Raw genomic sequence first — 25244 nt, 5'->3', positions numbered from 1 at the left:
TATATCTTAACTATACAAATGTTTTCAAAGAGGACATAGAAAAATATATTGAGCGTATAGAGTTTGTGAGATGACATTGGACAGAGTTGTATGAAAAATATAAAGACAAGGAAAATGTTTTCTTTATAGTGGACCCGCCGTTCTATAACACATGGGATTTTCAATACCAAGTAGACTGGACTTTGAGAGACTCTTTAGAAACTTTAGACGTTATACATAACCATCCATGCTTTTACTTTACATCCGATAAAAGTGGTTTGGAAACCGTTATGAGATGGTTAGAGGACATACATGACTATGAGTTTATATATGACAAGATAGAATATGAGAGAGGTCCTATAAACCGGAGAAAGTGTCACAATAAAGAAATTTTATTAGTAAGTAAATGTGGTTTGAAATAGGACTGCTTGTTTTAGGTTTTTTCCATTGTGTCATTTATTTATTTGACGTGGCAGAAAAGTACAGAGAATATGAAGATGAACCAATGCCTGCAAATGTTCAGCATATGTACTCGTAAGAGATATTTTTATCTAATATTAAATGGACGCACAGAACTTAGCGAATGCACAGCAACCTGGACAACCAAACCCAGAGAATATTCCAAATGAAGTTAGAATACAAACTGCATTGGCAAACTATGGTCAAGTGCCAACAGATGTACAAATGCAAACTGCCATGTCAAATGACGCTGCGTTAGGTTTGCCACCATGGTATGCAAATATGAGATGGAAAGAGTTTTATACAAACCCTGAAGTGGGATATAAACAACTTTATGCAGATGACGCGAACACAGGAGTTGACCCAGAATATGTTTTCTACCAGAGGAGAAACAGAATGTATGAGCTCCAGTTAAAGAATGCTATGGAACTCAACAGGAAACGTAAGAGACTAGGCGGACATTAGATTTTTACACGTAGTAAAATGGGTTTCTTCAGTAGTATTGGAAACTTCTTTCGAAATGTTGGAAGAGGTATATGGAATGGAATAAAATCTGTCGGAAGAGGAATTTGGAACGGAGTCAAAAATATTGGTAAAAGAGTAGGTCAGTTCGTTGGTATTATACCTAAAGACCCTGAACCAGAAGAACAAGCCCCTGTTATACAACAACCTGAACCTGCACCACAGTCTAGTTAGCAACCAAATCCAACACCTCAACCGTATTAAAAAGTTATATTTTTACCGTTCGATAGTAGTTGTATATGAAACTAAGTTCTAAGTAAAACGCATGGTATAATGGAATTATTCTTTTTCTTCCATCTGTAGTAAACCATACTTGAAAGTCTGAAATACTTCCACTTGGTGGTTCGTATAACTTTGTAGGTTTTTCGTAAAAGTCATTTGCCAAGCATAAGAAAGAGTTTTGGGCGCCAGAAAATGAAGCATGAACAATAATAGCATCTTGGTCGAAAACATCTTTAAATAAATATGGTTCATCTCTTGCATATCGACTGTAAATATTTGCTAAAGGAAGTTCGACTTTCTGATTTAACATTCTTTGCAAATAATACCATGACATTGCAGTGAATTCTGTATATATTTGTTCGTCTTTATTTGGATTGTTTTTGTAGATTTGAAATGACACTTGTGAATTTTGTTTGTCATATACAATTCTCACATAAAGTGTGCTATCGGTATTTGCATATTCATCAGCATATTTTGCATAACATGAATTTATTTTATCTTCTATATTTTTTAACGCAGTCTGTAGAGAAGATGAAAGGTCAACTTGTATTAGCTCAATTTCTTCCCACATTTTTCGTTTCCCTTCAGATATATAATCTATATGAAACCTTACAATAAATGGAAAACTTTTATCTTCTACAGACACAAATTTTATTCTTCGAAAGCCAATAGCTTTTGTGACGGATGGGTCTCTTAACCATCTTAATGGGTAGTCAAAACGATAGCCTTCATGCTTTATAGTATCTAAGTCAAACTTTTGACCGACATTAGTAAAAAGTTCATCTAATGGTTTAGTTGTAGCAACTCTAGAATTTTCTTTTTCTATTGGAAGCATATTTTATCTATAATAAAAATGTCAAATGAAACAGCGTCTATGAGAGAAATACAACACAACCGACAACTCATTATGCAAGCTCTAAATAAGAACACAACAAACTTTTCAAACTATGCTAAAATATCTGAGTCATTGAAAGAAGGAAACCTAAAACTGACAATAAACCCAATGACAGATGAGTTTCTGTTTCAAGACAATAAGAACCATACTGTCTGTATAAATCCAACAAAAGGAACGTTAAACGAGAAACCTATAAATGAACTTCTTTTGAAAGCAGATGTTGACAACAAAGCTGACAAAGAATATGTAGACGATGCAATAGCAAAAGAAGAAGAAAGAGCTAACAATGCTTATGCAACAAAAGAACATACTCATCCTGAACTAGCAGACAAAACATATGTTGACAATAAAATGTCAAGTGAAGTGACAAGAGCTGAAAACGAATATTCTAAAAAGACTCATATACATTATATTAACCAAATACCAAGTCTTAAGGAAACATTAGAGACAAAAGCAGATAAGACTCATACACATACCATTGCAAATATTACAAACTTACAAGAAACCTTAAACAGTAAAAGTGACGTTGGACATACACATACATCTTCTGAAATAACAGACTTAAACGTTAGCCTTGAAAAGAAAGCAGATAAAACATATGTCAATGAAATATACCAAAGTTTGATAGGAACAACAAAAAATATTGAAACTATTGTTGGTGACTTTTCTGTCAATGAAGAAAATAAATATTTTAGATGGCAGTTGGTACAGTCCTTAAAAAATGGTACACGGCATAAACTCATTCCGAAAAATAACAATGAAATGTATGTAAGCTATAAAAAGAATGATGGTACACAAGTTAAAGTTCCATTAGACAACAACTGCTACTTAAACTTATATGGAGACGAACAAAAGAAATATTTAAGAGTTTATGAAATGGCAGATATGACATTGCCTGACCCAGCTCCAGCACCATATTATTATGACTATGGAGATGACGACAAAACACCACATGTAGACCCAAAAAAGCAAACATTATATTTAGAATATTATAGATATAAAAGATATAATGCAATAGAAAAAACGAGAATAGTATACTATTATGAAGATGACAGAAATAAATATTATAGTCAAGATTGTACATACCCTGAAAACATAAGATTATATTATAAAAAATATTCTGACACAAACCAGAAGAAACCAGAAATAGTTGCACTATATTTTAAGTTCAAAAGGGACAATCCTATAATATCTCATATGTTTGATTTAATGAACCCGGTAGGTTCTATTTATACATCTATGGATGCAAGAGGTCCTCAAGTAATGTTTGGTGTTGGTGCATGGGAACAAATAGTCGACAGGTTTTTGTATTGTGCAAACTCTTCAAAGGAAACAGGTGGAAGTAAAACGATTTCAAGTGCAAATTTACCTGCACACAGTCATTACATAAATTTAAGTACATCTCAAGAAGGTTGGCATAGGCATAGATATTGGGGTTGGTCAGGAATGACAAAAGGTAAAGGATATGATGTTAAAGACGACGTTAAGTTTGCTATAAATTGTTACTGGAGTAACACTGAGGGAGGAGGAAACCATACACATCACGTTTCAGGATATACGCAAACAACGGGACAAAGTAAAGAATACATGCCACCTTACATGACAGTTTACGCATGGTATAGAATTGCTTAGTCGTCATTTTCAACTTCTTTAGCATATTCGTCTGGAGTTGTCTTATATTTGTTAGGAACTGTCTTTGAAAGTATACCACCTTGAACTTTGACAAGTTTGAAACGAGGTCTGACAATAGTAGTTTTATCTTCTGCTTGCAGTGTGTACATTTTGCCATGTTTGCCTAAAACTTCATAATATTCTCTTGTATACTTTCTTCTATTTTTACGAACACGAATGTGAGTACCTGTCGGGTTCCCATTGTTGTCATAGTCAATAGTATTTTCATATGGGTCGCGTTTGGGTATTTCTATTTTTACTTTGTCACCTTTCTGAAGTTTGAAGCCCGGCATTCTTTCTTGTTTGTCTTTTTTGACTAAATTATTAAATATATAGTCTTTCTCTAAGTCAGGGTTGTTTTTCATTTCTTCGGGGGAGTGGTTTCCCAAACCTTTTTGTTTACGGTTATTGTAAATATTTAAAACTTGTCTCATCTTTGCCATGGAGAAGTGTCTATATTTGTCGTCATATGACATTTCATTTGCTTCACCACCTTGTGGTTGGTTTAAGTCTCTTAACATTTTTATACATCCGTCAATGACACCAAGAGCAGAATGGTTTTGGTCGACAATGAAATATTGGTTTACATTTTTTGAACGCAGATAGTTTTTTACATCATCTGATTTGAAAGAACTTTCACAGTCAGATGTTAGTTTTGTTGGATGGTATTTGTCAACGAATATTGTCAAAGCAGTTTTCACATCTAAAATATTTTTGGACCATAATGGTATGGCTTCACAGTATCTTGTGTTTTGACAACAAATATTAACCAGTATGGTGGTCCATCTGTTCTAACTCTCGGAATGTTTTCCAAGATATCCATAAACCAAGCATTTGGTGTTGAACTAAAGATTTTTATCATGAGTGCTTTCTTTGTCGCTTTAGAAACATAGGGGTCCTTGTTTGGATTCGTCATTTTTTACCCTGTAAGAAATGGGTTTATTTGGTGCATTAGCAGGAGTTGCATCCATATTTTTACCCGCAGTGGGAACAATAGCCAGAGGTGTATTTGGAGTTGGAAGGAAGATTTTGAGTACATTAGGTATACTTAAAGAGAAAGCACAACCTATTATACAAACTGTACAGAAAGGTTGGGATGTAGCACGAGATGCAACAAATCTTATTCCAAATCCTGAAACAAGAGGAAAAGTTCAAGGATGGATGGACAATGTAGGAAGACAAGCAGGAAATTATTATAACAAAGCAAATGAATACTATAACCAAGCAGGAAATTATATGGACCAAGGTGAAAGATTCTTTAACAGAGGATATAACCATGCAAACAATGGGTAAACAATAACCAACCTCAACGCCTCAAACGTGGGGAATGTAAAGCTTTTTATTGAGATGAAATGAACAATGCAGCATTGAGACAAATGAGTTCAAGATGGATTTGTCGGCTTCCAGCATTTAAACCACGTGTTTGTAAAGTTCTTCCTATACCTCAGGAAGTTTTAGACCGACTTCAAAAACCTCAACAACCAGTTGAAAACAAACCAAACTAAAATTTTTTACTGAGATGAAATGACCGAAGAAGTTGAAACCGTAGATTTGACACCACAAACAAAAAGTTCAGAACCATTGTCAAAACCTGTCAAAGAACTTACAGATGAAGAGAAAATTCAATAATAGAAAGTGCCAGGTCTGGAAATACAAACTCTACACTATAAAGTCATTTTCATAGAAATGGAACGGCTAGTATCTCAAAAAAGAAACAGACTCTCACAAATAAAATATTGAAGTCTGAAGGAGCTTTCGAGACAACAGATGGAAAAGTTTATATTCACTGAAAAGTTCATTATAGAACATCTCATTGACTTAGAGTCGAAATATTCTAAACTTTACAACAAACACAAAAAGTTGAAAGGAAAACAAAAACAAATGGCATATGATATTTATGAAGATGTTGACGACACAACTGTTCCTGCAAGTGAAGTAAAGTCAGAGGAACCGAAAAGTGACGAAAAACCGATAGAAGAAGAAAAACCAAAAACTGAAGATAAACCAAAACCAAAGTTTAGTTTCCAAACTAAACCAAGTCAACCTTCATTAGCTGGTATGGGTTGGCGTCAAAGACTTATGGCAGCAGGCGGTTATGTTAAGTAAAGAAAAAAATATATTTTTTTATTTTTATAAAAATGCCCCCATATAGAATGGATAGAAAGTCTGCTAGAATAAAAGCAGAGTTGCAAAGATATGGTTGGAGAGTTTCGAAGAAGTTTAAATATAGGAAGGGAAGATCCATAAAAGTCTATGACAAATTGTCTGGTCTTCGCTACGAAATGGATTTGGAAACAGCACGTGCCAATTATCCAAACAGACTAGAGAGGTTAGAAGAAGAACGTCTTATGGACATGCCTTTCGATGTTAGTGAACCTCAAGTTGAAGGACAGGACGGCTTTGCCAGATTCTATTGGAAACATGACGAACAATTGCATCCTTTGAGAAGGAAAAAAGGAAAAGGTGAAGACGCACATGCTCCCATGGAAAGAACAAGATATGCATATGAAAAGTATCGTGAAGTTAGAAGTCAAATTACATCTGGTCGAACCTTTACAGTAAACTTTGACGAAGGAAAGAACAAAGAAGGCTTCATGGGTGTACTTGCTGCAATTCAAGACGGAAATAAGAAAGGACACAATCTCAGATTGACCATAACAGATTTGGATGGTCACATTTACTATGCACATGGCAATGAACAAACAGCCGCACAACTTCTTGACGCTTTCAAGACTACAAAGAGAGAACAAATGGTTGACTCCGACTCAGACATTTTGAATGCAATTGAAGGAATTGCAAGTGTCAAGTTCGAATGGTACCAACCTAACCCTCAAGCAGTCAGACAACATGCTGGATACTTCCCGTTCATAAATAAGTCTGACATTGACTTGACAAGGTATGGAATTTACAATTCAATTGAAACAATTGTCAATGAACCTTGTATTCTTACATGTCTCAGGAACTCTGGTCTTGTTACAGATGAGAAGATGAAGTATCTTGAGTCATGTGTGAAGACAAGGTACATTCTCAGAGGTCAATTGGCAAAAATTGCACCGTTGGCAAATGTCAATATCCGAGTCAACATACCTACAGCTAAAGGTTCTTCACATGACGACTATGTTGTTGACAAAGACTTGCCATGGTTGAAGATTGTAATTGTCCACAACCACTTCATGTTGAACGAAAGTCTTTCAAACCCATTGTTCGGAAAAGGCAAGTGCAACATTGTCAGAGCTGTAAACATTCTTTTCGAGAAAGGTTTGTTGGAACCAATTCCAGATGACAAGCTGACAGAAACTTTTGTACCAAAAGACGAAACAAACTTTTCACTGTTAGCAAGACCAAAAGTTGTTCCAGACAAAGTTCTAGTACAAAAGAAGTACACAGTTCCACAAGGAGTTGGTTTGTTCGGATACCAACCTGAACCAGAAGAACTTCCAATGAGGTTGCAAGAACTTCAAGATGCTATAAACAAACTTCCATTGAGACATCCAATTGACGTCAAATTGTATTGGAGAGCATCTGAGTTATGTCAGAAGGTTTTATATGAAACAGGTTGCTTCGACGATGTTTATGAGATAACAGGAGAAGTTTCGCAGAAGATAAGAGACTCACTTGAATTTCCACAAACTGGACCAATTGGTTGCGACAAGTTCGACTCAGATGAAAAGATATACTATGTCGACCTTAACGCTGCGTACATGAGGTTTGTCCAATATATTCCGACTGGAATTCCAAACGAAGATGGTGAGTTCCCGGGAAGGAACTATACAGTTGGAAAAGTCATACAACAACTGTATGATATTAGGAAAGCTTCAAACCCCAAACTTGCAATGACACTCAAATTGCTTATGAATTCGACATGGGGATATTCCATTAAGAAACCTCAAGAGATGAAGAGTAAACATTATGAGAAGGTCGACAACTTTGTTGAAAGGTTTTCTCCTTTTGTTTTGAAGTACGAATTCACTCAAGGTCAAAGTGGCTTAGTAACCACATTAAAACCTATTGTCGAACATTGGTCTTACCCTCAGTTCGCAAAGGCAGTCCTTGACAACTACAACAAATTCTTCTCCGAAGTCAAATCCAAAGTCAAGGTTTACTATGAGAACATTGACGCACTCATGACGAACGAAGAAGGATACAACAAACTCATTGAAATGGGTATGGTCGGTGAAAAGATGGGCTGTTTTAAGCTAGATAAGGTATTTTCCGAAGTTCATGTCCTCTCCAAGCGTAATTATTGGGGCATACTTGAAGACGGCACAGAAATAAAACATTGCATGAAGTAAAAAATTTATTTTAAAAAAAGTGACATTTTTTTTATTTTATTTGAAATGTACGCTGAGTTTGTTGGAGAAGACCGTTGGGAAACTTATTTGTTAGATGAGAAATATGAAATTCACTGTTGTGAGTCATTTGAAGTCAGAAACAAAAAGACAAAAAGAGTTTTAAGCGAAATGACGGATATGCTATTATGAAGATGGGTGGAAAACACTATCTTAAACATGTTGTCATTGCAACTCATTTTATACTGGATCCTAACAATTTACCTTTTGTAGACCATATAAACCATATAAGAAACGACAATAGACTTGAAAACTTACGTTGGGTCACTCGTTCTGAAAACAATAAGAACAAAGGCAAATTTGGAGATATTGTATTCGAATTTGTCGACGAACTAGAAGATGAAACAATTGAAATTACAGACTATGGCATACCATTTTAAAACAATATATTTTTACATATATTAAATGCTTCAGGTTGAAAAACAAAGAACAAAAGTAGCAGATACAAAACCGTTAGACTATATCTATACAAATGCTGGTAGGACTATTTCATATGAAGAAATTTCATCCCGAGCATACAGGTTTGACTATCCAATTCGTTGGCTTCAAAGTCCTTCAGATGCAAAGGCAATAGGATTTAGAAGAGTTTTGTTTTCAAATAGAACTAACGCATTTATGTTCGCAGTATATTTTCATGGGCAGTATAAAGGTCCTGATGGTCTAATAGACAAATTTGACGAAATAAAAATCTTTACAATTCGTTCAGACGAAAGTCTTGAAAAAACTCTAAATGACTTTCAAACTCAAATGAACAAATATTATTGGGAATTTCAAGAAAAATACGACTCTTTACTAAATGGAACATACTATCTGAAACTAGAATATGACAAGATGAACTCCGCCGTTTCATTTCAAAAGATTGAAATTAACCCTCCAAGAGGTACAGAGTTTTTATTTTGGGAAGTAGACAAACGTTCTTGGGCACAATTTCTTCGGTTACTAAACCAGAACGAACCATTACCACCAGATGGTCCATTTAAATTTATACTTCCACCAGCAGATTTGATGGTTTATAGAAACGTGTTTGACCTTCAAAATGTTATGTGTCATGCAAGTTTCAGTTCAAGCAACAATAGTTTTCTATGTATTGGTAAGGACTTTTATGACTTTGCTTCTAAATTCTACGAACCACCTAGTAACAGTTTCTCTGACTTTCAAGTTTGGTTCACAACAAATGGTGTGCAATATATTATTCCATTGTACTATGACTTTTATCTCGAATTGTCTTTCATATATAACTACGGAAAAGTGCTGAAAAAGTATTGAAAAATAATGTTTAGGGTAGATGGTTAGATCTAACCCGATATCTACCCTCATTTCTAACATCGTAGAAAACTCATGAAAACAATTTATTTTTGGCACTTTCACACAAAAACATAAAAAAGTGAAGTTAAACGTTAAGGTTTACTGAGAAAGTTGTTCCCGGACCAAAAAATATAATTTAGGTGAAGAGGTGAGATTTCACCGCTTTTTTCACCTGTTTTTTCACCCTCTTGAATTTTCATACGGAATCTCTTAATGATAGAAAAATAACGTTAGTTTTTTATCAAATATTTTTTTATTTTGTATGTAAGAACAGTAATGTTAAAGGTTGAGTTTGAAACAGTTAGAAAGATAGACAATGACACCAAAGTGGTTAGAATTGCTTCTACTCAGAAAATTTTGACAAGAAATCCTGACCTCGTTCATTTTGTTGCTGAATTCAGCAAAAATAATGTTTAGGGTAGATGGTTAGATCTAACCCGATATCTAACCCGATTTCTACCCTCATGAATTTTCATGAATTTCCTTAAGATAGAAAAAATAAAGTTAGTTTTATTTTTATTTATTTTTTTATTTTGTATAAAAGAACAGAAATGTCAACAATCGGCACAACAACAATTCAAACAACAACTTCACCAAACTCTTTAGTTATGAATCCAACATCTATGTTAGTTGAGATGAAAAGCTTCATTCCTTCTTCATATACTTTTGAGACAGAAATACAAAGAATAAAGCAGGAACTTTTAACAAGTAATTTAGACTGTAGTGCGAAAGATGAAACAAATGAACAGTATCTTTATGACATGCAGGACCTGGTGGAACATCTACCTAAATTGCCTGAAATCCAACAACAAAAGCTCACTATTCCTGAATTCGATGAAATAGAAGTAAAAACAACTGACTCAGTAGAAATAAAGAAGTTCATACGTAAAGTTAACTATGAGTTCCTTGGATTTCATTGCAACCATAAAGTCATGGACAAAGACTGCGATATGGTATATAAGAATGTTTCTGACATATATAAATCTGAAGAATTTAAGACCTACGACAACTTTGTTTCATTAGTTGCTGAATGTGTATGGCAGATAAGAGATAAAGATAAAAGAAATAAGGTATGGAACGAACAAATCAGACCTACATATTCGGAGTTAAAGAAAACCATTGACGCCTTAGTTGTTCTAGCTGGTTTTATTTCAATGTATAACGCAAAAATGAACCCACAATGTTCAAAATGTAAAGCAGCAATTAGGAAATATAACTATTCAGTAAAAGAGATAGAAAGGATGCGAAACGACTATGCTGACTTAAAGAAAGAGATAGAGAAACCAGCAGAAAATAAAATGGACATGTTAGAATTTCTGAACAAAAACTATCCAACTGCTGACGATTTCCTATTATCTGATGTCAAGAAGAAGTATAAAGATACATTCAATATTGTGAAAACTTTTGACATACTGACAGAAGAAATAGAAGCTACGAAATTGTTTAGAATTTCACGAATTCACAATGTTTACCATGTAAAACGCTTATAAAACTTTATGGTAGAAAAAAGGGTAGAAAACGGGTTAGATCTAACCATCTACCCTAAAATATATTTTTGCCGAATTCAGCAACAAAAATTCTGAGTAAAATAATTTTTAGGGCATGTGTCAAACCGTTGAGTTTTCACAAAATTTAAAAAATAACGTTTACTATGTGAAACGCTTATAAAATAACTGGGGTGAAAAATTAGGTGAGAAAACGGGTTAGATCTAACCATCTACCCTAAAATATATTTTTGCCGAATTCAGCAACAAAAATTCTGAGTAAAATAATTTTTAGGGCATGTGTCAAACCGTTGAGTTTTCACAAAATTTAAAAAATAACGTTTACCATGTGAAACGCTTATAAAATAACTGGGGTAGAAAAGTGGTTAGAAATCGGGTTAGATCTAACATGCTAACATAAAATATATTTTTTCTATCTTAAGGAAATTCACGAGAATTCATGAGTTTTGTGTGTTTTAGACCATGTTAGAAAAGTGGTTAGAAATCGGGTTAGATCTAACATGCTAACATAAACATTATTTTTATTGAATTCAGCACAAAAATCATGAATTTCCTTAAGATAGAAAAAATAAAGTTAGTTTTTTATAAAATATTTTTTTATCCGGAATATAAAGACAGATATGTCAACAACAGAGAACACAACAACAGTTATAGTCCATGAAGCTATAAATGAAGAATACGAGTACATACAGTTTAACAAACAATTGCGTCTCATTCGTTCGGTCAAAGACGATATGTACCAAATGCAAAGTATTTTGACTGCATGTTTTGCTCCAGACACTAAGCTTCCTAAAGACTGGTTTAGGAACCAAAGCACCATTGAACTCTTAAGCGAAGCACAGCGAGACATACTTTTTTCTGAAACCATTGACGAAGCAAAGCGAGTAGGTAAAAAATCTTACTCGCCAAAACTCTATGAAAATCGTGAAAAATTGCCAAATGGTTTGAGAGGATATTATGTACATAGACTTCTTGTAAATGCTGTTGCAATGTGGGCTTCGCCTCGTTATGCATGGCATGTTTACAAACTTCTTGACGAAATTCATAGACAAGAACGTGAAGAGATGGAAAAGAAACTTCAAGCAAAAGATGAAGTCATTGAAGCAAAAGACAAAAGCATACAGAAAAGAATACCACGTTCGGTACCAAAAGGAAAGGAAAAGAACTATAAGTATATGATTTATACTGAAGAGTTGGAGAAAGAAGAAGACAGTGACATGGTTATGTTGCATTTAGTCAGAAGAAACAACAAAAGCTTTTACGACCTTGCTAAGATTTACAAATCTGACAGAAATTGGTTCTATCGCGAAAACTTACCGATTTCAATGACCCCAAATGAAGATGTGAAACAAATAGTTCAAGATACGTTACCTCAAACACACTATGATATTAAAGGTTGTACAATTCTTACCTTCAAAGAAGATTTGCCATTGTTAAAGGAAAAAATAACAGAGTATTTTGACAACTTCAAACAAGTAGAGTAAATGCACTCTTTATTTTTACGCTTGACTTCAGATGGCTCAGGTAGCTCAATTAGGTAAATTGCCTCATCTAATGGCTCGATGTTGTCCATTGTACTGTTTCAGAACTAGTCTTGTACTGTTTCAGAACAATACTTGTACTGTTTCAGAACAATACTTGTACTGATTCAGAACAATACTTGTACTGTTTCAGAACAATACTTGTACTGATTCAGAACAATACTTGTACTTTTTCAGAACAAGACTTGAACTTTTTCAGAACAAATTTCCCGTAAAAGCTCTCAATTTGTGAGAAAAATTTTCTGTTTCAGAACAATACTTGTACTGATTCAGAACAATACTTGTAATGTTTCAGAACAATACTTGTACTGTTTCAGAACAATACTTGTACTGTTTCAGAACAATGTCCGACGTACCACCAACCGAGCCCATATCCCAACCAGAAGAACCGACAGCCCCAGCACCACAACAGACTTACTAAGACTAAACACTTACATTTTTCAAGCTTGACTTTTTACAATTTGAACTTTGTTCGCATAGATATGAATTCTGAAAGAAGTATGAGGGTCTTGTATGACTTTGTACTTCTCCCATAATTCATATCTGTCAAACTTACCTGCCATGGACTCTTTCATAAGTTCTATGAAATCGTCTTCGGACAATCCGGGGAAAAGTATTATGTCAGTAAGTATTCTTTTAACATCCTTACTTAAACTCTTTGCTGTCTGTACACAAATGACAACTGAGATGTTAAAGTGTCTGAGCTTCTTAAGAATTCGACACATGTCTTGTTCTCTATTCTTTAACAAAGGATGAGAGGCGAAATCATCTAAGATAAGAAGACATCTGTGAGGGTATGTTTTCCAATCGTACGATTGCAATTTCTTCGAAATGTATTCTATCTCTTTCTGTTTGTTTCTGAAGTGTTTCTTCTCTAATATTCTCTGCATTTCCTCATTTGGGTCTTTAAACTTAGAATTTATATACTCATTTATAGCATTATATTTCAAAACTCTTCTTTGGTACTTCTTTATCCAATCTAACAACTCAGTATCCTTTATACATACTAACTTAGACTTCTTTATAATATCTTTGAACGAATTGACGGTTTGGTCAAATTGACCCGAAGTACTACAAATGACAACTAACTCATAGAATGGGTTCTTCTCATCTAGTTCTTGTTGTTGTGCAGCCATTTTAAGATAAGTGAAAGTCTTACCCGACCCAGGTGGTGCAATTAGACCTGTTATACCATTCTGAGCAAATAAGAACTTGTCATGTATGGGTTTTATCTGAGCATTTTCCAACTTCCTCTTGTTCTTGTTTAAAACATTCTCAAATTTTTGTCAATGTCAGCAAACTTTTTTTCTAACATATTTTTAGAAAAATTAAAATTTTTATCTTTTAGAAAATGTCTAGCGATTTCGCTATCTATATTCGAGACAAAATTTTTGACAGCAAAACATCTGTAGACCATAAAATCTTACATAGTGTAAACAAGAAAGGTGAATTTGTTCTAAAGTTCTGTTTCTGGGAATATGACAAGAACCATAAAACATTAAGCAGAGCAGTTTTAAAATTTGTCAATGACAGACTTGTTGACAGAGATGACGCCGATTGGAAAGATGAAGTCCAACAAAAGTTCTTAGAATGCAAAGAAGACACATGCGCTGTTCTTGAAGATGAAATAGAAAACAGAATAGATGAGCTATTAAAGGACAAAGAACTTTTACATAAATATGGTTCTGAGAAGTTTGACATAACTCCACCAGAAAAGAAGAAGAGAGAAAAGAAAGTAGAAGAAGAGAAGAAAGAACCAGAGCCAATTCCACCGAAGAAGAAATTTGACATGTAAAAATAAAATTTTATTTTTAGAACATTTCTGGGTCAATGTCAATGTTCTCTTCCTCTTTAGGAGCAAACACCGGCTTAGACTCTAAAATCTTTTTACCCAATTTACCTTGAACTTCTACAACTTTAGACTCATAATATTCATAGTCGTCTGTCTTCTTTGGTTCATAAGGTATAACAAGTTTGTATGCTTTGCCTTCTTTAAGGTTTGAAAACCTTCTGTCAAAACTTTCTTTGACTGTTAACAAACCTTCTATGTCTAAGTCTTCAAATTTCGCACCATTTTTAGTCACAATAGCAAACTTAACTGGTTCGATGTTCCAAACTTTGCTGAATGAAGACTTTTCAAAATGGTAGAAGTAAACATTCAAATATGTGAATGGTTCTAGTTCTTCTTTAAGTCCTGACATATACTTGTTTACTGAGATGAATTTTGCCATCTTTTCTTCAGAATAAAAAATATTTTTTTTTAAAATTTACTCAGAAAAATTTTTCTTTGTATATACACCATTCTGAACATCTAAAAGACTTTTGACATTTGCCAAGAATGTACGTTTAGAAGCTGCCATATAACCATATTCTTGACAATATTGTTTATATTCATCAAATAAAGACTTTTCATCTAATGACACAAAGTCAGTTTCATATATGAACAGTTCATAAACACTCTTGTTTGCTTCTAACAATGTTTGTCTCTCTTCGGTATGTGGAATTTGTCTTGGATTGAACTTAGAAATATCTAATGTCATGAAATATGAGAACAAGTGGTTGTAAAAGTCAGATGTCAAACATTCTGCTAAGTCGTCAAAATATTCAGTATCTTGCATATGAGAATCTGACGTTCTGACAACTACATATCTTCTGTCGGAACTTTCTAACTTCATCGGAACAGCATTGTTTGAAACCATAATGAAGTTTGCAACATTCTCACAAACTCTTTGGTCTTTATACTTTCTTTCAACAACTCCAACTTTATCTGTTATAAGACTCTTCAAAGCATCTGAGTTCAAAATTTTTGTTGTATCTATACTTTGAAGTTCATTGCAAACTATAAGTTTCATATTCTCAATTGAAGAGTTAAATTTACCACAAATGTTTTCTAAGTTTGTCATATTCGGGTTCGAATAACCTTCTAATAGTTTGCACAAAATATCTGTAAAGAATGTGTTCTTACCTGTTCCTTGTTTTCCAATTATAATGAGAGCAGTTTCATTTTTAGCACTTGGATGTTGTAAGATGTTTGCAAACCAACATAAGATATACTCATAAACCTTTTCGTTTCCATTGCATATAATTTCTTTGACATGGTCTAACCAAGCTTCTATAATATTTTCTTTCCATTCTACTTGTTCATATTTATATCCAGTGAAGATAGAATAGAAGTTTGGAGAAGGTGTATAAAACTTTATACCTCGAACTGAAAAATCTTCAAGTTTTGACAATAAGATATCCCAAGCATCTAACATCTTCATGCCAACTTGTACGACTTTTATTTTCTTAAGTTTCTGTTTACATTCTTGTTCTGAAACTATTGTCGCTTTAGGTTTGTTAAAGACTACATCCCATTCTTTCATAACATAACATTCTGGGGCAGAGTCGACATAAATGACTAAACGTTTCAAATTCTCGACTGCTTTGTTATAGTCTCTAAATGGACACATATTTCTGAATGCTTGGAAGTCATAAAAATCTGAAACATCTATTCTGTACATTTTTATAAAAATAAAAAAAATATTATTTTTTTATTCTTGACTTTGTTGTTCCATTTGTTGCATTTGTTGTTCTTGAGCTATTTGTTGTTGAAGTTGTTCTTGTAATACAATACTTTCACCAGTTGCATCTTCCAATTCGAAACTTTCTGCCGTCATTGACAAATACATAGGACATAAAAGTTTTACAGGAACAAAGTTTGCGTCAACTAATGTCAACGTTATACTTGCCAAAGTGTTTGAGTTCACTAAGGTTGAAAATTCTGCATTCGAATGAACAATAGGCAAACCAGCAGAGAAAGTATTGTTTATACGCATAAGTATCTTTTGGTCATAATAGTTTCTGTCGACATTCGAATAACACTTTGAACCTAAGTTTGAAACAATATATAAGATTGGTATGCTTAATGTCAATGGAATAGACATTCCTTGTATGACACCTTTCCTGTTATAGGAAACTGTTGGTAGTAAAAACCAGATATAAGTTTTGTATTATAGCTCATATCGTTTATAGTAAACTCAGTCGGACATCCAAACATAATGAAACCTGCTCTAGTTGCAGCACATGTTACACCCGTCCTTAAAGTATTAAATAAGTCAACAAAACCTGTTGGTGGTATATCTGAATAAGTATCTTCAAAGGAGTATTTTTTACCATTCACAACAATAAAGTCTTCTGGTGTCAAAAGAGCAAAACAGGCTTTAGTCGTCATTGTGTTTAAGGTTAGTTTACAATATCGTCCTTGAGGACTTTGTAAGTTTGTTGTTATAGAATTATATGACTCAGGGTTTTTAGTCGTAATAGTATAAACCATTATGTCTTCTGCCATTTACTTAGCAAATAAATTTTAATGAAATGTTGTGGTCGTCAAATATTTTTATAACGTCTGGGAAACTATATTTTAAGTTCAACGTTTCACCTCCTTCATAACGTATATCTTTGTCAATGACATTATATGCAACACCACAGCAACTAATGTCGGGTTCTATTTCTTTGATGTTTATATCGTCTGCCTCTGTCAAAAGTTTCAATAGTTCTTTCAAAACTTCATGAGGTGCAATGACATATGAGTTCACTTTTACAGGGTTGTGTTCGACCAAGTTTAACATTATACTTAAAGCTTGACAAATCTTCTCCTGAGTTTGAAGTTTGTCTTTCAGTTGTTGGTAGTCGTTTCGAATATCTGCAACAGAACTTAAGTCTCTGTTAACTTCAGGATATGTTGGTTGTTCTTTTACAGGAACTATTGTTATACCATCTTCGTCTTCGTATGGTTTCCCCATTTCAACATCTCTGTCTTTGACATTGACAATAACACTTTGACTGTTTGTTTGAGTTGGTGAATTTAACTTCACATCTGCCACCGCCATTAAACCTTTTGAAACACTTACGCTTCTATTTTTCGGAAATGACATTTTACTTAGAATAAAAAGATGGACGTATTCGGATATCTCTTTGAATTGAAGCAGAACAAAGTTTATACTCACAAACAATACAAATACATTGACAGAATAGTTCTTTATACAAACAATGGTAAATGTTATAGAATAGCAATATTTGCTGAACCTAAATATTTTCATAAAGCAAAGAAAGTTGGTATAACTGAAATGGTGAAAGTTCTTGAAGCAGACAAAATATAACTTCAAAACTGACCGATATTACTAAAGGAAGTTTATAATACAATATTATGTCAAAACAGGTGTCATAACTATTTACGATGGTGAGAAAAGTGTCAAAGAACAACTTACTGACCTGCTGCCAAATCTGCTCGATGGAAGCTGTCGTTATGCCAATCTGAGGAGCCCCAGCAGGTTTCATCGAACGAATCTTCAAAAGAGCATCTTCCGTGAAAAGTGCTATTGGTTTTGTAAACTTCTTTGCTCTCAATTCATCTGGACCGTCTCTGTCACCAGTATATTGTATTTGTACAGTACCAACAGTTGAAATACCACCCATAAAGTCTTCTGAGTCAGCAAATGGAATGCCAAGCCAAAAGTTTGAACGGTCTCCATTTGTATATTGAGTTTTTTGACCTCCTGTATGAGTCCATACTTTCACATATGGCATAATAGAACTTTGCATTTCAGGGTTAATAGTTGTTGTGAAGTTGTTGTTAAAGTTCATAGCATCTAATGTCAAGTTGTATGACCTCATATCCTCAACTGTAGAATATTCTTCTCTTGGATAATATTTGCCATCTATGTTTATATGATATTTAATACCAGGGTTGTAGAAACAAGAATAGTCATTTATAGTTCGTCTGAACAGTACAAACATAGTATCTGCATGTTTCATTGCAGTTGTTAAAGCAATATCCGTTCTTGCACCTGGGTCAGCACTTTGGTTTCCAACTTCACCTGCAAAGTCTTTGACAGATATTTGGTGTATAGGGAACATAAGTGGAACTGCAATATATTTGGCAGCTAAAGCATTTGAAATATCTGGGTCCAACATATAGACTGCAAGTCTGCTTTCTATTCTCTTGCATTCAAACTTTTCGCATGTAAACTTAACTGGGTCCCAAGCATCTCCAGCAGCATTGAAATAATAGTTTACTTCATTGTTGAAGTTTGAGAAACCAAAGTCTAAGTCAACTTTGTCTTTGCAAAATTCGGCGAATGATGTTTTATTTGTTCCCTTTACGTCTGTAATGCTGAATGGGTCTTGTGTTGGTGCAATGACTAAGTTATTTTTGCTTGGGGTAAGTTTGATAGAAATTTTTCCTGCCCAGTTTGGTAAGTATCTTAAAAACCTGAAGATGAGGAAAGATGATAAAGGAACTCTAAGTTTCAGTTTTACTTTAGTGGCAGCATTTCCATCTGAACCAGAAAGGTTAACATAAACTCCTGGAACGTTAGGGTCAAGTCTTCTTATTTTCTCAATATTTGCATACTGGTCTGTTTGTTCTCTAGCTTGTGGTTGTACTGAGTTTCTCAAAGCGAACCATTCATAGTTTGCCCATGTTACTGTTTGAACTAAGTCAGAGTTAGAATATATCTTATATCCCATGAAAACTTCTGGAGCATATTGGTATCCGACATAGAAAATTCCATTGCAACCTTTCTTGTCAGACAACTTGGCAGAAGGTTTTATTTCAATGTCTTGTTCCACGTATAAGAATGAGTTGTCAATAGAAATAATGTGAAACCTGTCGCATGCAATATCTACTGTTGTTGAAGAACCTTCACCAAACTCACCTACGTTTCCATAAGAAACAGCAGTTGTATATTCGTAAGTTCCAGGAACTATTTCTGACCTTCTAATGGCATTGTCGCATTCGTTATACCATTCGGAAACATTTCCGTTCATGGCATCCAAAACTGTTGGCGTTATATTCTGAGCGGCGTACATTTCATATGGGTAAAAATATAGAATAGTTGGATTTATGTGTCATAATAAAACCCACTCGGACCAAGCTTTACTTTCTTCCTGACTGAATCTTTAACTCTTCTTTTTCCTTCATTGCCACTACTTTCACTAGATGAAATTACTTCTTCACTACTTTCACTTTGTTCTACTCTTCTCTTCTTCTTTGGTGTCGCTTTTGGTAACTTGCCCTCTGCTTTAAGTTGTTGCATCTTTGCCTCATGTTCACCTAGTATGTTGTAAATTTCCCATGTCCTTTTTGCCTTTAGGCTCTGGTCGCCCATCTCAGGTAACCTATATCCTAGAAAGATTTTGTCAGTTAGTATACATATCTCGTGTACTGAGGCACTGCGCGCCTCCTTACCCATTATATGTGAATTTGACACTTTACGAAACTGTTAACGTATATTTTACAACACAAACGACAACACTAACTTAACCTTAAAGATTTACAAAGCCGCCAACCACTTCACCTCACTAATGAAAAAATAAATGTTTTCACAAACGACTTCACTACTGTAAAAAATAAACGTTCTCACTTACAAAAGTATTGCAACTCTTCCCATTGCTGTGCTTCACACAATAGTTCATATTCTTCAGTATCGCTGCTGTCGCTCCAATCGTCAGAGTCAAAATCACTGTCAAAATAAATGTTAGTAAGTTTTGACAAAGCTAATGAAACACGCTTACCGTTTGTATCGTATGCTTGTATAAACTTTCCATTCTTCATTCCTTCATAAACGCTCAAACTAACTTTACCCTTTCTCCCTCGTATCTGATAGAATGTATTTTCACGAGGAACGAAGAACAAATTCTTGAACTCATGACCGTTGTAGTTTGTTATCTCAATAGTTTTCGTCATTTATATAAAAATAAAATAAAAAATAAACTTAAAAATTAATGATATCACCACCCTCACACGTATGAAAACATAGCACAAAAATAAATTTAGGTGAAGTGGTGAGATCTCACCTCTTTTCTCACCTCTTTTCTCACCCTGTTGAATTCATTGCTTTATAACTCTCTTCCTTTCTCCAACTCTTCTAACTTCTTCTTAAGTTCAGCAATGTTGTCCTCATGAAGTTTAATCTTTCTCAAAATTCCTTCTTTATCTAATGGTTGCTTTATCTTTCTAAACTGAACTCTACCATCTTTCATAGTATGAATGTAAAAACCTTCTGGAATAGTTCCTGATTTAATGTATTCTACCAAAAACTTTTGTTTCATTGCTTCAGTGACTTTATTTGTCATTTCAATCAAATAAAAATTTTAATATTAAATAAAAATAACGTTATTTTTTTCAGTAAGGAAACGCAGGAGTTTTACGATTTATTTGAGGAGTAGGTTCTGGTTTAAATGTTGGAGTCGGTTTAGGAGTTGACTTTTGAACAGGAGTTTGTACTTCCATAGGTTCAGGAGTCATTGAAGGTGTTGTTTGTGAAGGCGTTGGTTTTGGCGAAGGTGTTGGAGTTTGTTTAACTTCAGCTACTTCAGTATTATTTACAACATTTGCTTTATTTCTTTTCAACATCATAACTGCTCCTGCTGTAGCTAGCAAACCTAGTGGGAGACCATATTTTATATAAGGACTTGACCAAATGCTATTTTTGACAGGAGCTGGTGGAACACCTAACCTTGGTGAGACTGCTCTTTGCCATTGTGCAGCTCGTAAGAAATATTCAATAGGTGCTCCATAATCGTTTGGTAAAGTTTGTTTCATAGATGGTGAAGGTTCACGAGAGCTTGATGAAGAACTCATTTATAAGCTTTAAAATAAACGTTCATCCTTTATTCCTCACTGTCGTCCGTAGCTAAGTTATAGTCATCTAATCTTATTATGGGGATGCCATTAGCACGCACCTGAATGGCAAAGCAACAATCCCTCATAAATCCAATAAGTGGCTTTGGTACATTTTCAGTTGCTAGTTCAATAGGTCCTTTAACAGACAATTTGTATGTTATTGGAGCAGTAGATGTTTGACCTTGCTGGAAGCAAAAGTCCACTTCTGTTGGAAAACCACATAAGAAATGTGTGTTGTCATAGCTATCCCATTTATGTTCCACACTACCATCATCCACCAATGACCTCATAACATCTTCATTAAATCCTATCATATCATTGTTTGTATTGCAAGCGTTCGCAACCATTTCATAAAATACAGGTCCATATGATTTTTCAGGTTCTGCAGGCATATTTCCATAAGTCCCATGGAAAGCTGAAGATATTTAAACTTAGGGTTCTCAAAATTAACATAATAGTTGTCTTTCTTTCTAAATAGTGCCCAAATACTTTTAACATTAATAGGCGTATAAGCTGCTGTAAATGTTGCACTTGAACTATCTGTATTCTTTGAGAATGAACCATCCATAGGAATCCAATCCATAACTTTAACAGGAAAACATAAAGCCTCGTTTGTATAATGTTCTACAAGTTCTGTATAAATGTTAGGGTCTAAAGAGAATGACTTTGGATGAATGAAACATTCATTAAAATCCATCTTTGTTCGAAATAGTTGCTGGGTTACAGTTGTAATAGTAACTGTTCCACTAGCTTCTACTGACTTCGTTATCATAGTGAATGGTTCATTCCATGGAACAAATTTATTTGTCGGTGAATTTGAATCTGAAGCAAATGCAACTTTAAGAGTTGGATTGAAAGCAATGATATCATTTACAGATATAGATGTGCATTGTAAGGCGTCGCTACTGAACTTTACTTTAAGCTGAATGTTTCCTGCAAAAGCTGGAATAAATCGAATAGCTTCTAATGGAAGGAATCTTCTAACAGGAATTCTTAAACGAAGCTTAAAATCAAATGATTTTCCTGCTGTAATCGGCCCACTAACAATTTGTCCTGTTCTGCATGTTCCCGAATGACTCCATACATCTTCATGTCGAGTCTTTGAAAAAACATCTACTTTCTTTATTTGTTCGGTAGTTTGTGAGTTTGAAGTTATATATGCTTCTTCTCTTGCGTTGTCTTGAGAATATACGATACGACCATTTGCAAGGATTTGATATCCAGCAACTGCATAGAAAGCGTCATCGAAACCAATCCAAAATCCTGGTGGGTTTGTTTTATTGGAACCTGAACCAATTTCTTTATCTACAATAAATTGACCTTCCATTTTATACGTAATGAATGTATTGTAAAGGTCCAACATATTTTCACCAGGAGGTGAGAGATTGAATGTTACCCATGTGTTATCTTTAGCAGTTCCAGGTTGTGATGGAATCTTTGCGTCAGAATATTTTCTATTAGTGTCACCAATTTGAACTGCATTGTCTATGATATCGAAATATGAGCGAATCTGATGAATATGCTCTGCTGGAGTAAATTCGTTTAACTGTTCGTTCTGCATGTATTTACTTCAGATAAAAATATCTATTTACTTCATTATTCTCACTCTTCTTCTTGGCATTCGTGGTGGAAGTTGTTTCTTGACATTTTCAATGAACTGTAGATTCTCTTTTGTCTCAACTTCTTTCACTGGTGGGTCAGGGTTCTTTGACTCGGTTTGCTTTTCAATGAAATTCACGAACTTTGCAATAAGCTCTTGGTTCGTTATTGAAAGAACATCTGGCTTCTTTTCTTCTGGTTCTATTGACTTTTCAGTTTGAATAGAAGGTTTTATATGGACTTCGTGGACTTCACCCTTGCCATACACCTTAAATGTTGTCGCTCTCTGCATTCGCTAATGGAACCTTTCTTTTTCTTACGTATATTTTACCATCTTTACTCTGACTTACGTAATAGAAAGGATGTTGTATTCCTCTTGCGTCATTTAATATAATAGACTCTCGCTCTGATTTTGACAAGCTCATTTTACACCGGTTAAGTTTTAATTTAGTTTTTTATCTGCAGTCAAATGACTCAGACAAGCCCTACGGACAAGACCCAAGGGGTCATAGATGTTGAAGCATTGAAGAAAGAAATTCGTGAGCAAATTTTATCCGAACTGAAGGAACAAAAACAAGAACAAAAGCCAGAGAGACCAAAGAGAAAACTTAGTGAAAAACAACTTGCTGCATTAGCTGCTGGAAGACAAAAGAACCCACGTTTGCTGGCGAAGAAAGCTAGAGAAGAAGCTGAAGCAAAAGCTAAAGAAGCTGAAGCAAAGAAAGAGTAAATGGTTTATTTTTATCCGAATTAAATGTATAGACAAATACCTTTAACTGTTGCGTTCAGTAGTGAAAACCCTGACGTCAAAATAAAGGGGAACAGAGTAACGTTTAAGTTTCCAACAGACTGGATTGTGAACATAAATGAAGAGAAGTACATTGGCATAACATCTATGTATATAACACGTGCTTTCAGAAAGGTTGACTTATACTTCAAGTCGAGATAGAAAATGACGAACAGTCTTTAAGTGCCCAAAACATTCACATATACAAATACTTTAAAGACGATACAACATTGCTACAATGTATGATTTCATTTAATGAGATGTTCGAGAAAAAGTTTAACATTGAAGTACAAACTTTACAGCCTTTACGTGAGTTTCTTGCACAACTGAAAGAAGAAGGTAGTCAGCCACAACTTATAGACTTTCATTATGAATTTAATGAAAATGAAGATGGAACTCATGACTGTCAGTTTGTTATATATTCACAATTCAATGAAGTAGCTAAAGAGAAAGAAAATCCATTACGTATAAGGTTTCAAATCTCTGAACCCAATGAAGACTTCAAGAATGTTTTCAATTATAATGCAATGCTTCCGAGGAAAAATGAATTTTCAAAGATTGTAACACCTGGCATTTGGGATAGAAAGCAAGCTATATTATATTCAAACTTAAGTAAGGGAGTTGAAAATGAGTTCATTGGTCATACAAGAACTTCACCACTTCCTAACCCTAAATACTATAAATTAACTGGCTTCAATCGTGAGTTTTGGATAGACATGTTCTCCACTCATGACCATAACTGCCCAGTGTTCTTACCTCCAGACCATAAGGACTGTCTCTACATTGAAGCACAACTCTTAAACTCTACCATCGCAGTATTGTAAATGACCACATGGGCTTCGCCCTTGCCGCTAGCGGCTTATTTTTATCATGAATGGTCTCATTGCTGACAAAAATAAATGACCTTATTATTTTTCTCATTCATGACCTCAGAACTTAAGCTTTCTTATGAATGAAGTCTTAGTCTGAATAGAAAAGTTAAACTTTTCAGCAAAGCAAGGACTAGAAGACTTACATAAGTCAAATCCAATCTCTTGACCATCATGAAGTGCTTTGTAAAGTTTCATAACACTGAACTCAGAGTCTTTGTCAAATTTTCCTTGCGGAACCATTAAACCTTTATCTTTATTGTAATAGCATTGTATAGCTTCAGGAAATATTTCATTAGCTGTTAAAGCAAGGACGTCTTGTTTGACACCTTTGCAACGTGCATGGAATGCAACTTCATTTAAATCGTTAGTGAGTAAGTCTATGTAAGTCTTCTTTCCACAAAATATTGACTTGTATGCTAAACTTTGTTTTCCAGGTGTGATTTCTGCAAAATCGCTATGAAATTGACCAAGGTTTTTACCAATGAGAACTCTTCCATAACGTTTCTCAAACTCTTCAGCTAAACGAGGGATATCTTCATTGTAGAGATGCATACTGTCCGTATCGCTATAAAAGATGTCCATTCCTAAGTCCTCAGCAGTACAGAATACTTCACACATTATTCTCTTCGACATAGACAGAATGTTAACACCAAGTGGACAGAAGTTAAAGTGTCTGCAAATGCTTTTCGTTAGCTTGAAAATAGTTTTATCTGAACCATCCAAACCTTCGAACTTCACTATATGGTTGTAGTTTCTGATGGCATATCTTATAGCATCTTTGTCATTTACTATGGTTATTTTTGACTCAATAGGAGATAGAATAGTTTTGCCATAAATACTGTTCAGAATGAGCTTTATATTTTCTTGCAA

At 34.3% G+C, this 25244-nt stretch overlaps 19 protein-coding genes and 3 pseudogenes across 22 annotated transcripts, besides 2 other annotated features; 13 read left to right on the top strand and 9 right to left on the bottom strand.

Moving 5' to 3' along the window:
* Window positions 1-540: 540 nt before the first annotated feature.
* Window positions 541-903, top strand: TVAGG3_0772520 (uncharacterized protein; the record flags this gene model as incomplete). Its single annotated transcript, XM_001319113.1, has 1 exon — window positions 541-903. The coding sequence occupies one exon, from the start codon at window positions 541-543 to the stop codon at window positions 901-903; it is 363 nt and encodes a 120-aa protein (XP_001319148.1).
* An 18-nt stretch (window positions 904-921) lies between these two features.
* TVAGG3_0772510 (uncharacterized protein) lies at window positions 922-1134 on the top strand (the record flags this gene model as incomplete). The annotated part of the gene is made up of 1 exon (XM_001319114.1): window positions 922-1134. The coding sequence occupies one exon, from the start codon at window positions 922-924 to the stop codon at window positions 1132-1134; it is 213 nt and encodes a 70-aa protein (XP_001319149.1).
* A 34-nt stretch (window positions 1135-1168) lies between these two features.
* On the bottom strand, window positions 1169-2017 carry TVAGG3_0772500 (uncharacterized protein; the record flags this gene model as incomplete). The annotated part of the gene is made up of 1 exon (XM_001319115.1): window positions 1169-2017. One exon carries the CDS (start codon window positions 2015-2017, stop codon window positions 1169-1171), a length of 849 nt encoding a protein of 282 aa, XP_001319150.1.
* A 450-nt stretch (window positions 2018-2467) lies between these two features.
* Window positions 2468-19599: a mobile genetic element.
* On the top strand, window positions 4682-5081 carry TVAGG3_0772490 (annotated as a pseudogene). The gene has a single exon. A coding segment is annotated over exon 1 (400 nt).
* TVAGG3_0772480 (uncharacterized protein) lies at window positions 5101-5253 on the top strand (the record flags this gene model as incomplete). Its single annotated transcript, XM_051246021.1, has 1 exon — window positions 5101-5253. The coding sequence occupies one exon, from the start codon at window positions 5101-5103 to the stop codon at window positions 5251-5253; it is 153 nt and encodes a 50-aa protein (XP_051092608.1).
* On the top strand, window positions 5630-5854 carry TVAGG3_0772470 (phage tail repeat-like family; the record flags this gene model as incomplete). Its single annotated transcript, XM_051246020.1, has 1 exon — window positions 5630-5854. The coding sequence occupies one exon, from the start codon at window positions 5630-5632 to the stop codon at window positions 5852-5854; it is 225 nt and encodes a 74-aa protein (XP_051092607.1).
* Window positions 6232-8040, top strand: TVAGG3_0772460 (uncharacterized protein; the record flags this gene model as incomplete). The annotated part of the gene is made up of 1 exon (XM_051246019.1): window positions 6232-8040. One exon carries the CDS (start codon window positions 6232-6234, stop codon window positions 8038-8040), a length of 1809 nt encoding a protein of 602 aa, XP_051092606.1.
* Window positions 8232-8477, top strand: TVAGG3_0772450 (His-Me finger endonucleases family; the record flags this gene model as incomplete). Its single annotated transcript, XM_051246018.1, has 1 exon — window positions 8232-8477. One exon carries the CDS (start codon window positions 8232-8234, stop codon window positions 8475-8477), a length of 246 nt encoding a protein of 81 aa, XP_051092605.1.
* TVAGG3_0772440 (uncharacterized protein) lies at window positions 8503-9363 on the top strand (the record flags this gene model as incomplete). The annotated part of the gene is made up of 1 exon (XM_051246017.1): window positions 8503-9363. The coding sequence occupies one exon, from the start codon at window positions 8503-8505 to the stop codon at window positions 9361-9363; it is 861 nt and encodes a 286-aa protein (XP_051092604.1).
* Window positions 9954-10892, top strand: TVAGG3_0772430 (organellar and viral DNA polymerase type B; the record flags this gene model as incomplete). Its single annotated transcript, XM_001319116.1, has 1 exon — window positions 9954-10892. One exon carries the CDS (start codon window positions 9954-9956, stop codon window positions 10890-10892), a length of 939 nt encoding a protein of 312 aa, XP_001319151.1.
* On the top strand, window positions 11528-12391 carry TVAGG3_0772420 (KilA, N-terminal/APSES-type HTH, DNA-binding family; the record flags this gene model as incomplete). The annotated part of the gene is made up of 1 exon (XM_001319117.1): window positions 11528-12391. One exon carries the CDS (start codon window positions 11528-11530, stop codon window positions 12389-12391), a length of 864 nt encoding a protein of 287 aa, XP_001319152.1.
* Window positions 12889-13584, bottom strand: TVAGG3_0772410 (protein of unknown function, DUF4106 family; the record flags this gene model as incomplete). The annotated part of the gene is made up of 1 exon (XM_001319118.1): window positions 12889-13584. One exon carries the CDS (start codon window positions 13582-13584, stop codon window positions 12889-12891), a length of 696 nt encoding a protein of 231 aa, XP_001319153.1.
* On the top strand, window positions 13800-14243 carry TVAGG3_0772400 (uncharacterized protein; the record flags this gene model as incomplete). Its single annotated transcript, XM_001319119.1, has 1 exon — window positions 13800-14243. One exon carries the CDS (start codon window positions 13800-13802, stop codon window positions 14241-14243), a length of 444 nt encoding a protein of 147 aa, XP_001319154.1.
* Window positions 14260-14649, bottom strand: TVAGG3_0772390 (protein of unknown function, DUF4108 family; the record flags this gene model as incomplete). The annotated part of the gene is made up of 1 exon (XM_001319120.1): window positions 14260-14649. One exon carries the CDS (start codon window positions 14647-14649, stop codon window positions 14260-14262), a length of 390 nt encoding a protein of 129 aa, XP_001319155.1.
* TVAGG3_0772380 lies at window positions 15982-16661 on the bottom strand (annotated as a pseudogene). The gene has a single exon. A coding segment is annotated over exon 1 (680 nt).
* On the bottom strand, window positions 17694-19300 carry TVAGG3_0772370 (protein of unknown function, DUF4106 family; the record flags this gene model as incomplete). The annotated part of the gene is made up of 1 exon (XM_051246016.1): window positions 17694-19300. A coding segment is annotated over one exon (1607 nt), but the record flags the coding sequence as incomplete, so codon positions are not given.
* Window positions 19600-19632: 33 nt separating the features above from the next.
* Window positions 19633-25244: part of a mobile genetic element that runs on past the window's edge.
* Window positions 19851-20177, bottom strand: TVAGG3_0772350 (uncharacterized protein; the record flags this gene model as incomplete). Its single annotated transcript, XM_051246015.1, has 1 exon — window positions 19851-20177. The coding sequence occupies one exon, from the start codon at window positions 20175-20177 to the stop codon at window positions 19851-19853; it is 327 nt and encodes a 108-aa protein (XP_051092602.1).
* Window positions 20330-20566, bottom strand: TVAGG3_0772340 (uncharacterized protein; the record flags this gene model as incomplete). Its single annotated transcript, XM_051246014.1, has 1 exon — window positions 20330-20566. The coding sequence occupies one exon, from the start codon at window positions 20564-20566 to the stop codon at window positions 20330-20332; it is 237 nt and encodes a 78-aa protein (XP_051092601.1).
* Window positions 20616-20846, bottom strand: TVAGG3_0772330 (kinase C-related family; the record flags this gene model as incomplete). Its single annotated transcript, XM_051246013.1, has 1 exon — window positions 20616-20846. The coding sequence occupies one exon, from the start codon at window positions 20844-20846 to the stop codon at window positions 20616-20618; it is 231 nt and encodes a 76-aa protein (XP_051092600.1).
* On the top strand, window positions 23185-23445 carry TVAGG3_0772320 (uncharacterized protein; the record flags this gene model as incomplete). The annotated part of the gene is made up of 1 exon (XM_051246012.1): window positions 23185-23445. The coding sequence occupies one exon, from the start codon at window positions 23185-23187 to the stop codon at window positions 23443-23445; it is 261 nt and encodes an 86-aa protein (XP_051092599.1).
* On the top strand, window positions 23902-24326 carry TVAGG3_0772310 (annotated as a pseudogene). The gene has a single exon. A coding segment is annotated over exon 1 (425 nt).
* TVAGG3_0772300 (organellar and viral DNA polymerase type B) lies at window positions 24432-25007 on the bottom strand (the record flags this gene model as incomplete). Its single annotated transcript, XM_051246011.1, has 1 exon — window positions 24432-25007. The coding sequence occupies one exon, from the start codon at window positions 25005-25007 to the stop codon at window positions 24432-24434; it is 576 nt and encodes a 191-aa protein (XP_051092598.1).

This window comes from Trichomonas vaginalis, chromosome III (genome assembly GCF_026262505.1).
Source record: "Trichomonas vaginalis G3 chromosome III, whole genome shotgun sequence".
Lineage (NCBI taxonomy): Eukaryota > Parabasalia > Trichomonadida > Trichomonadidae > Trichomonas > Trichomonas vaginalis.
The sequence above is the reverse complement of the archived record's forward strand: the minus strand, read 5'-3'. Positions and strand labels throughout refer to the sequence as shown.